The sequence below is a fragment of the Schistosoma mansoni genome, chromosome 5 (genome assembly GCF_000237925.1).
Source record: "Schistosoma mansoni strain Puerto Rico chromosome 5, complete genome".
In the NCBI taxonomy this organism is placed as follows: domain Eukaryota; kingdom Metazoa; phylum Platyhelminthes; class Trematoda; order Strigeidida; family Schistosomatidae; genus Schistosoma; species Schistosoma mansoni.
Genome location: NC_031499.1, coordinates 6,839,290 through 6,851,116, shown reverse-complemented (window position 1 = coordinate 6,851,116; position 11,827 = coordinate 6,839,290). Strand labels below are relative to the sequence as shown.

At 39.5% G+C, this 11,827-nt stretch overlaps 1 protein-coding gene across 1 annotated transcript in view; it reads right to left on the bottom strand.

Moving 5' to 3' along the window:
* Smp_143700 (hypothetical protein) overlaps positions 1–7,938 on the bottom strand; it is a gene marked incomplete at its 5' end in the record, with an annotated part of 13,610 nt that extends 5,672 nt beyond the window's left edge. Inside the window, one exon of the mRNA XM_018797759.1 lies at positions 7,921–7,938. Coding sequence (XP_018652769.1) covers positions 7,921–7,938 — 18 coding nt within the window. The remainder of the gene's footprint in view (positions 1–7,920) is intronic.
* Positions 7,939–11,827: the final 3,889 nt, after the last annotated feature.

The window sequence follows — 11,827 nt, the reverse complement described above, 5'->3', positions numbered from 1 at the left end:
TTAATGAATAACGGAATGAAAATAAGTCAAATACGAGAATGGATTTCGAATACGTATCTTTCATACAATCGTTGATCCGGACAAACGGTCAGAGAAACGAAGCGGAGAAAGCGAAGAGGAGAGAGCGAATTGAAACAAAATCATACGCAGTGGTGGAGGCAAGTGAGCCAACCGAAATTGTGAGCCTTACGCGACATGCTACACTACCGAATCGGGTTCTCCACTTTTGAAGGCCCGAACACCCATCTTTTTTTCTCCCCATTATATAGTGCACGCAGTGTCGAGTCACCTAGACTGGTGGCCACATTGCAACTTGATCGATAGCATTCGATCAGCACTGAGAAGGACTTGACATTGATCACCACCCAGTGATCAATCAATTGTGATAAGAATATATAGTCTTTAATAAATACTCATGAAAATTGTTTATTCACATTCATTCCAACTATATAGTCACTTACTTGAGCTGCTCGATCTGTATAACTTATACAATACAAGAAACCAGATGAAATAAATGAACAAATAGCTGCTAATATAATAAAACCAAATGACCATGATAGAAAATATTGATCAGGTCTTGGCATCCATACTCTACTCTGTGAGCTAATACCAAATACTAAAATACAGATTGTCAGAAGAATTCCTATAAATACCTAAATCATTTTTTAAAAAAGAAAGCATGGAGAAATATGAAATTGAATTTTTATAAGACATAAAATAAGCAATCACTATGGTATATTTTAAAGTAAAGAAATTTCCTTATTTTCATAGTTAAAATCATGAGTCAATTGAAGCTAGACTACCATGGAAAACCTGGAAACACTGGACGGCCGTTTTGTCCTATTATGGGACTCCTCAGCAGTGCGCATCCACGATCCCGCACCCGCGAGATTCGAACTCAGGACCTACCAGTCTCGAGCCAGAGCCCTTAACCGATAGACCACTAAGCCGGCCGGTATCCAACGGTGTTAATGTCTCACTTCAACTGATCCACGAAGTTGAGCAACCGTTCACCAATTGTCTTCAGTGAGTTGATATCTCTACGACAAACTTGGTTGAACTCCAACGGTCACTGCGGGATCGTAGATGCACACTGCTGAGGAGTCCCACAATAGGACGAAACGACCGTCAAGCAGTGCTTCCAGGTTTTTCATGGTGGTCTAGCTTCAATTGACTCATGATTTCAACTATGAAAATATTGAAATATCCACAAAAATCCCTTCTGATCTATAAAGAAATTTCATTAAATTTAAACTTAGGAAAAGGTTAAAATTGACATTTCGCTAGGTGACAACATTAAAGCAACTTTGTACAATTATGCTGTTTCACAATACTAAACAATAGGTCAACTTTCTTTTAATCATTCTGGTATCACAAGCAGAAAACTTCACATTGACACCATGAATCCTTATTCAATTTCATTCAAACTTTTAATGAAACAAAATCAAATCTGGATTTTTGACACACACAGAGGATAGGTTATTTTTCGGGAGAACTGACGTTGTTACCCGATGTAATGATACAAACTTTGAGCTATGGATGAAGTTAGTTAAATAACGTCAATTTACAAAAGGTCCAACAGACTCAATAGTAGGGACAAGAAATCGTTAGCCTGTTTCCAATTGATTAATTTTAGTATCGCAATCATTATGTTTGTAATTGTAGCATAAACTACTACGGAACAAAAACATAATTAATGTAGAAGGCCTCAGTCTACTGACACTAAGCAAGGAAGTTTCTATTCTTATAAATCTTCTTGCAAAAACCGACCAACAATTTTAGATGACAGGCTATTCCTCTAGATAATGTCTGGTAACTCTCGACTGGGTGTCGAATCTTGAAAGTTCTCAAAAAGTTTATCGCTTGCAAGGTAATAAATGTCATATGAACTTGAATATGAAACCTACTGTCTGGTACGAAACCTAGAGTGAATGACGGTTTTCAGTGTTTAATGAAAAACTGGTGATTGAATACAAATTCATGGCATCTTTAGACGTATCATCTATTCCCATACTAGAAACAGAGGCATTTATCTCAGGCGAACCCGCTGAAAAACAGAAAGGAGACCGAAATTTATGTTTTCACACTGAAGCAGTTAATCCTCAAGTCAACAATGAAGGTAAAATTTCAGTTTAATAGCCATCTTTAAATAAAATCGGATATGGCATACATGGAGTTACCACTTATCTCCATCCTCCCAGGCGTTTTTCTGAAAAAACTAAAAATGGACAATTAAAGAATAAACCCAACTCACTAGGATTTTATTACAGCTAGATAAACGACATCTTCATAGTACTCACAAAGAATTAACAGCATTTATCAATCTGTGACTACTTTAACGGAAGAAAGTAGTGATAGTCCTTTATTTTTAGATGCTTTGTTGGCAAAAATGAATAAATTGCTGACGAAAAGAAGTCATGATAGTAAATTAACATCGATTGATCAATACACTCATTTTTAAAGTCCATACCTCTCAGGTACACTAGAAACCTGGTGAACAGTTTAACACATCATGCCATACTTATTTCAACTGATGATAACTCTGAAGCAAATTCAAATACTCAGAATATAAGCATATCCATGAAAATTTATTGGCAAGCATATGACCCCGTTAGGACAAAGTTAGAGACAACAACAGCTCCAAAGAAGAGACCACATATCTGAAATCATGGCTCTTAAACGACAGAGAATAATTAGCAAAACGGGTAAGAAAGGCTCTGCAAAATACGCTCGCTATAGCTGAGCCATATGCCCTGTTCTGAAACTACATGTTTATTAGAACCGGAGATGAGAACGAACTTCTGAAACTAACTTTATGTATGTGCATTAGTGGATGTAACTGCTATTAGGAGCCAGTTACAATGAGCGAAAATTGGACGAATCTGAAACCAAGTTTTTAAACACCATCCTGTTTGGTTGAGTAGGGTACAGTTAAAGTTAATTAAAAACTTTACACTAGCTAATGTAATTGATACGAGACATCGTATCCTGATCATCCACCAGATCCCATAGAATAAACCGTGCAGTTCACGTATACGCTATTTATATGCAGTTAAAGTCATCAGTATTTGTCTTATGTAGCTTGACCTTTGTGTCTATGAGGGATTCATATAACAGCTGTCCTGGCTCAGACTATCGTAATAGACAGCAATAAAAATGAGTACCTAATGACATATTACAGTCACTGTTAAACCGTTTTCATTTGACCGAGATGTCTATCCCCTTTTTGTTGTTGAGTGTCTGTAACATTTTTACATTATGCTTATGTAACTGAATAATATTCGACTTCTTGCTAAACGTTTGTCAATCTTCACATACTATGCTATGCAATCTATAACCATATACTCCAATTCATTCATTCACCAAACAATAACTTCGAAACGACAGATCATTAACATTATTAAGACCACAGAATATAAAAAACTCCTCAGTTTAAATGATAATTTAACCGTTCGTTTGTCTATTAGTTGTTTTCTTCTACAACAGGTTACCTTTGGAGAAAGAAAGGTAACAACGACATACAATAAATTTAGTAATCGTACTTACTTTAATTCCCTATAAATCCAAGAGTCATTAGTTTCTAAAATGGACATTTTGAAGTGAAAATATCCACAAGAATATACATAAATCATCTGTTCAACTATCCTAATTCCTAGAGACAGAAAAGTCGCCCTCACATTAATGTGTTTTGTTATGGGTAGGGGAACAAATTACTTACCTTATAAAATAACTTTGAACCCAGTAGATCATTCTTTTCTAACTTACATTAAAGTATGTCGTCGTATATTGATACCTTACCAAACAAGATTTTACTGAGTCTTCATCGTAGTGTCCTCATAATTATAAAATCTTGTTTCAACTTATAATTAATTGGTAACATTAGGTTGGAAGCTACACCCAAGACCTCGAAAATTTCATTCTTATCTATCTAAAAATAGTGAGCTTCTTTCATATACTCTTTTATCAACAAACCCCTTCACAGAAGCCTACCGCAGAATTTATGCGGTAACTAAACTGACTGCGCTAAAACTTGATCCTGATACAGAGTAGTTTTAAACTATAATTGAACAAATAATTTCAAAAAAAACCTGACCCACTGGTTCTATCAAAGGCGAATGATACACCAAAAACGAAAGTAACCAAATTCTCTTCTAACTAAAGTCTCTTCTGTCCCTCGTATCAAAAATGGTACCCAGAAGGGAACTTCCGGAACCCAAAATCGCAAGGCTCGATTGGTTTCCAGCGCGAAAGATGACCCAACCTCCCAAGTCGTCCTAAACCTTCCGGAATCCCATAGTACGCCTGACGCGACTGTGGTTACTACTGCAAAGAACGTCGACGATTGGATACGGGTCGTAAGGAAAAAACGGCAAAATGACGTAAAAAGGAATCCTACCCCCACCAAAAAGGTCGAAAAGCCGAAGTCTGATCACAGCGACAGATCAGTCATTTTCCATAGAGTCAAAGAGAGTGACAGCTCAGAACCGAAAGCTCGTTTTGAGCACGACATTGTGTTGATAAAACAACTACTCAACCAAGTCATGCCCCAAAACATCTCCGAAGTTACCTTGCTAAAGGTGTATAGACTAGGAAACCTGGCGCATCTGAAGCCTAATCAGTCTAGACTGCTCAAAGTCGCTTTCAAATCCCCATACGAACGCGACTTAATCTTAGAAAATGGACACAAACTAAAGGGTTCAGGAGTTTTTCTCCGTAAGGACTTACCGTTGGCGGACCGTGTAAAAAGACGGGAAGCCGAAAAAGAACTACAGCTCAGATTAGACGCTGGCGAAAAAGACCTGAAAATTGTAAATTTTCGGGTTGTGAGGCTTCGACAGAGGATGATGCCGAAGCCACTCTGGGTGAAGCACGAGGCCACCTAAATAGGCTTCGGATCTGTTATACCAATGCCCGGAGCTTACTCAATAAGCTACCGGAACTAGGTGTACAGATTGACTCAACTAGGCCAGACATAATCGCAGTCACAGAAACATGGCTGACGCCGTCTATAGATAGTAAGGAACTTGATTTCGAGGGTTTTACTTTAGTAAGGGCCGATAGAATACAAACGCGTAAAGGAGGGGGAGTAGCTCTATTCATTAGGAATGCTATCCCATTCACCATTATCGACAGTGTATCCCATGAGAGTGGGACGTATGAATTAGTTAGCTGCCGCCTGAAATGCAGGGGACAAGAGTTGCTGCTTAGTTTGATCTATCGCAGTCCAAGCTGTGAGGTAAACGAGGTCCTGCTAAGCAGTCTCAACACTATCACGAAGTGATCGATGTCTAATCCTAGGGGACTTAAATGCACCCATGGTGGACTGGGGAAACCTGCGGACTGAATCGTCAGATAATTCCTTCGAACAGGAACTAGTTGATGCGGTAATCACATGTGCCCTAGTGTAACACGCGAAGGAAGCAACTAGGTACGACCCGGGTTCTGCATCATCCTTACTAGATCTTATATTGACTCATTATGAGGATGACGTTGCAAACCTGGATTACATGCCACCCCTATATAAAAGTGATCATGCAGTTTTAACCTTTGACTTCCATATAACTGTCGATCACGAGCACGCCTCAACTCAATCCAGACCTAACGTCTGGAAAGCAAACATACCAGACATCATGAAATCAGCATCATCAGTAGATTGGAAAATAGACCCAGAGTCATCAATCGAAACGGCTTGGGACGTATTCCGGAATTTATACTTAGAAGTTGCCGCCCCCCACATCCCTTGGACTACACCTAGGGGGCCGAGAAACTCCCCACCGTGGTTCAGTAGGGAGGTTCGCATCCTTCTCCGTAAAAGAAGGAAAATGTGGGATAGATTTAGGTTACTGGGGACTGACGAGGCAAAATCTCAGTATCAAAAGGCTCGAAATACCTGTGCCTCGACCCTCCGTAAGGCCAGAAAGCTGTACGAAGAGAAAATCGTTAAGGAATCCATAGAATGCCCTAAACGCTTGTATTCGTATATAAACCAAAGGGCAAAAAGAAGAAATGTTCCTTCACTATGGGGAGACAGTACTGCCTCATCACTAGTGGAGGACGACTTTGGCAAAGCTCAAGTATTCTCTAAATACTTTAGCGATGTATACACCATAGAAACACCCTTCTCACCAGTCCATGAAAATCCCCCCACACAAACACTGAACAGCGTGACCATTAAAGAACTCGATGTCTTTGGTCTGCTAGTTAAGCTTGACATAGGTAAATCCACTGGACCCGATGAACTGCATCCTAGGTTACTGAAGGAATTAGCTAACTTTGTTGCGAACCCTTTAAGTGTATGTTTTAATCTATCCGTAACCCAGGGTCGTCTACCAAAAGACTGGAAGAACGCCATAGTAAGTCCTGTCTTCAAAACAGGTACAAAACATAAGCCTGAGAATTACCGACCAATTAGCCCAACTAGTGTGGTTGTTAAAATCTTAGAAAAGATTATTCAGAAGGAGCTGTTAAAGTATCTTGATGAAAACCGGATCCTCTCGGAAAAGCAGCATGGTTTTAGAACAGGTTACTCTTGTCTCACAAACTTATTAGTCGCTCGTGAAAGCTAGTGCGCTCTTAAGGACCAAAAGTTACCTATAGACGTAGCTTACATCGATTTCAGCAAAGCTTTCGACAAAGTTCCGCATAACCGGCTGTTATATAAGCTAAGGAATGTCGGGATTGAAGGCAATCTATTGATGTGGATAAAAGACTTCCTAGTTGGGCGTCAACAAAGAGTAAGGGTGAACTCTAAGTTGTCTAGCTGGGAAACTGTGCTTAGTGGAGTCCCCCAGGGTACAGTTTTGGGGCCAGTGTTATTCCTCCTGTATGTAAATGACCTCCCTCATCTACTATCGTCATCGGTCTTACTCTATGCTGACGATGTCAAGATATGGAGAGCGATACAAAGCAAGGGCGATAGCTTAGAACTTCAAAATGACCTGGAGAGATTATCTGAATGGTCCCAAACCTGGCAATTGCCGATAAACACTTCCAAGTGTATTGTGATGCATATTGGCCACCAGGGTACAGATACATATACGATGAATAACACTGAGTTATATATTGTCCAGACACACAATGACTTAGGCGTCATCGTTAGTCAAGGCTTAAAGACTACTGCACACTGCCGTGCAATAGCCGCCAAAGGTTTTAGAACCTTATGGTCCATACGCAGGGCTTTTAGGCATCTCGACGCTAAAACGTTTCTGACTTTGTATACAGTGTTCGTACGTCCTAAACTTGAGTACTGCATACAAGCAGCTAGCCCCTGCCTAAAAAAAGGCATTGAACTCTTGGAAAGGGTTCAGAGAACAGCAACTAGGCTGATTCCCGGAATAGCGAAGCTCCCGTACAATACTAGACTGACCAAGCTAAACCTATTCCCGCTGTCATATAGAAGAATCAGAGGCGACTTGATTACAGTTTTCAAATTGCTTAATGACAAATCTGCACCTGATATGCCCTCATTTTTCTTGTCTTCCAAAACAGAAAATCTACGAGGACACTCCAAAAAAGTTCACAAGCCCCGAACGAATTACTTGTCAGCTGACTACCGACTTTCCCATCGAATCATCGAGTGGAATTCATTACCTCAGCACGCGGTTGAGGCTCCATCCGTCGACTCCTTCAAAAGAAAGTTAGATCAGCTGAGAGACCATCATTGCCAGGACTAACACAGGCCATCAAGCCTCCTGTCCTTTCCAAACTGAAACTATTAAGTATGCCCTGATTTGCATTTTTGAAATGAGTAGTGTGTTACCTACTAGAAAGCTAACACTAATAATCTAAGTTAGTCGAAACTCATTGCGGGAGAATATTAACCCTGAGCCCATATAAGGTAGTAACTGAGATACAAAGAATTTAATTATGTGAATAAAGTAACGGTGATTACTGATTGTTTACTTAAATGGTTTTACTCACCTCACCAACAAGAGCCATAGTTGATTCAGCAGCTGGATGACCAAACAACAAGTGATACAAGACCAGGATTAAAATGACGCAACATTTTGCCGTAAATGCTATAGTTATTAAGACTTGAACACCAATCAACCAGTATGGATTTAGCCACTGCCATATGCCAATCTTGAAGAAAAAACGATCATATACCCAAAAGCACCCGGTCAACACATTAGCGTGGTAATCCTAAACTCTGATGAATCGAACTTATTATTAAGAATAGTACTTGTGGATGCACAAATTTGTCGAAACACACAGACCATATCCCCATGTGCAGAAAGGAACTATGTACACGATCATACGACTGCAACCAATAAGGACTGGAGAACGACAAGAAAAAGAACAGGAACCCTAAAGCAGCTGATATGCAAGCTGCATAAAAGGGCATGTACATCTGAGTCAACTTGTAATCTTTCTTCATTTCCTCCGGAAAATTTATAATTCCGGACAACCCAGAAGGTAAACAACAATAAGTAACTAAAACAATGCTCAGAATACAATCTACAGTCCTCAATAGGACGATAACGGAGATTTTTAAAACATATATTAACCAATTTTCAGACAAACTAACAGAAGCTTATTGATTTCTTTTCAGTCTTCAGTAAGAAGGATAGTAGGTTGGTGAACCTCTGTTAAACCTGACAGATTGCCTTCCAGTGAAGGTGCAGCTTCCCCTTGAAAGTGTTCACTGATGGGGCTGATACTACTTGTTCGAGTAGGGCGTTCTAGTCACTGACCACTCGGTGAGAAAAATGGGACCCCACCTTCAGTTTATAAGATCGCCGTTTATGAACATTCTTGCCATGACCTCGGAGATTATCAGTGCTGGAGGGAGCAAAATGATAAGACATATTAACACAAAAATCATAATTAAAGGTACGAAATGTCAGTATAAGGTCACTCCGCGTCCTACGATAAGACAAGGGGAAAGGGTGCAGACGTTTCACATGCTCATCGTAGGAGAGTTTAGAAATACCCTTCACTAATTTCGTCCCCACACGCTGGCCACGCTCGAGGGAGTTAGTATCTTTATCAGACATGGGCCAGCTGTTCGGATACAGTACTCTTAGTGTGGTCTTACGTAGGTAGAATATAAAATTCAAAACATCTCGTCAAAGCATTTAAATGTTCGGCGAAGTGACCATAATGCACGGTAACTTTTAGAAGCAGCTGCGTTGCAATGCATAGTTATTTTCAAGTCGTGACTTATTATTACTCCTAATTCTTTATGTTCTTCGACGCGTGGAAGAGATGTACCATCAATAGTGTAGTGGTAACTATTACCGTGTCCGATATTCATGAGCACGCTGTTCCTGGAATTAACTTCTAAGCCCCAATCATGAGCCCATCTAACTAATTCGTCAGCTTTGAGTTGAAAACCATCAGCCTCACATTCTATTGTTCTCCAGATTTTGACATTATCCACAATGTCGAAGACTTCAGCAATACAGGTAATTCATTAACATATGGAGAGAAAAGTAGAGAGCCTAAGGTGGTGCCTTGGGGTACATCACTTTTGACCGACTTCCATTCGGATGGCGTTCCATTGACCCTCACTCTCTGTCTGAGGTCATATTAGAAGTTTTCTATCCTATCCCGTATAGCACCTGCTATCCCAAAGCTCCAGAGCTTCTACATAAGACGTAAGTGTGAAACCTCGTCAAACGCTTTTCTCAAATCACTCGCTTAGTGATGTTAAGTAGAGATTCTAAGTTTTTCGGATGTTTCCAATGAAATTTGTCGAACCGCCTGGCTGAAAAAGTCTTATTAATCAGATGGAGATACTGGAAATGGTAACCATTTTTCCACCAATGAGAGGTTTATTTGACCCAGTTTAACCAGCTCAAAATGATTTGAAGAGTGAAATGTCCGAGATATGTTAAATAATAAGGTGAACTGAAGCGATGGTGTAACTTTCCACTGGCTTTTAGGTTGTTTCTCAGTAACTTAAAAATTCATTATTTAAAGTGGCTACAAATTTTTTTGTATGTTCGCGTTCCAGTAGTAGGGACAATCCCCAATGTATGTTTTTCTCCATGACTAATGTCGCTATACTTTGGTTGCCACATAATGAACTGAGAGCCTATGTTCTGTGGTTGATTTTAAAGTTCATTACCTACTTGTTCTGTGGGGCTTTTGCTATTCGCACCTATTGATTCCTTGTCTTTTGAGAAAATTGAATTGATCTATCACTTCTCTATAGGTGGCATTGTAGCAACTTGGCTTCGAGGTAATTCCTTAGGCTTCATATATGAATCACCCTAAAAACTCTTACTAAGAAATACACAACGGTGTATTATTGTAGATGACAGCACGAAGAGCTGGCTACAGTTTATCATCGTACAGTGTAGATAATAAAAATACAGGCACACCAAGCGCATTTTGATCAGAAAAGCCTATATGCGCAAGCAGACGAATACTGAGGCTAACGTGGAGTCAAATCAATTAAGGCGATTCAGGTTCATACATATGTGAGGAGGTGAATTATTCATCGGGTTATTTTTGAGCAACAAACATTCAAGATATAGAAAGGTATGTAAGCATAGACTGTCACATGTGATCAAGCATGCACATTCATGCAGACATGTTGGTAATAATTTTAGGGCCAGCGAAGTGTATCTGGGCCCCGGCCAAGTCGTCCGACAGTCGAGTCATTGATTTTCGAATAGCTTGTCGATCTTCGTAAATTTCAAGGACAATAAACAATATCAGTCACTTGCACGCCATGAGCTAGTTCATGAGGCCGTGGTTACACTCTCTTCCTTGTACCTACTCTGACTGATATATTTCTGCAATAATGTCATTTGTTTTGTAAAGTCATCAAAGCAACCATTGTACCTGGATACGATGAATGGATAATCCACGGTAGATACTAAACGCACTTCGACGTTAGTTTTCTCTCAGTCGTCCAACACCGATCATCTAAGTTAGAGATCTACATAACAACAGTACGAAGACAAGCAGGTTGTTACTGTTTGTATAGCACTATCTGTTAGATAATTTAGTTGAAAGCCATGACGAAACTAACCTCAAACGAAATTAATTGTAGGAGGGGTGCTACAGGATAATGTTCTACGACTGACAGGACTATCATTTCAGCAGTGACAATTGAGTCTTATTAACTCCCTGTAATAGTTGAAAAAGTGCTTTCTAATACCTCTTTGAACGTCTGTGACCATTTTAAGTGGTTTCGCAGCTTTTATCGTCCTCTGTAAACTGTTGTTATGAGTAGAGTAACTTTATAGACATGCTAAAATGGTTAAGTTTGGATCTAACAGTGATCTTGTTATTTTTCAAAGTTCATTCATTACTCCGGTTTTTTTCGTTTTGACGAACAGATGCTTGTTACTTTTATGACAAATACAATGCTCAAGACATCTACCACAAAGTCATCAATGTAAAGTAAGACAGTATCCTATATTTATGAAGGCAAACGGCTACATAGTAGAAGCTGTTCTAGTTACCAGGGGAAAAAAGGTAGGGAGTCCAATAATAAAAATTTTTAAATTGGGTTCTGTACTTAATGATGCTTAGCTTGACATTCTGAACAAGCTATTTCGAAATTCCCGTGAAATCCGATCAAAATTGTCTCAATAAGCTTGTAGAGTCTGTAGTGAATTGTTATTAACCAAGTTGAAATCGTGCCATACCTTAGAAGACTGATCACTGCATATGGAATAGTCTGCGACACTTAGACAAGGTCAAAAATGATTAACGTGTACGAATCACTCAGTGTCGTGTCTGCTACAGTTGCGGCAGTGTTACTTTTAGATAATTCTACCCAGTAAACCGCTTCACTAGAAAGACTATTTCATTTCTTTGAGTGAATGAGAGAAGCATAATAGCCTGACCATAAGGTTGGGCTTGGTGT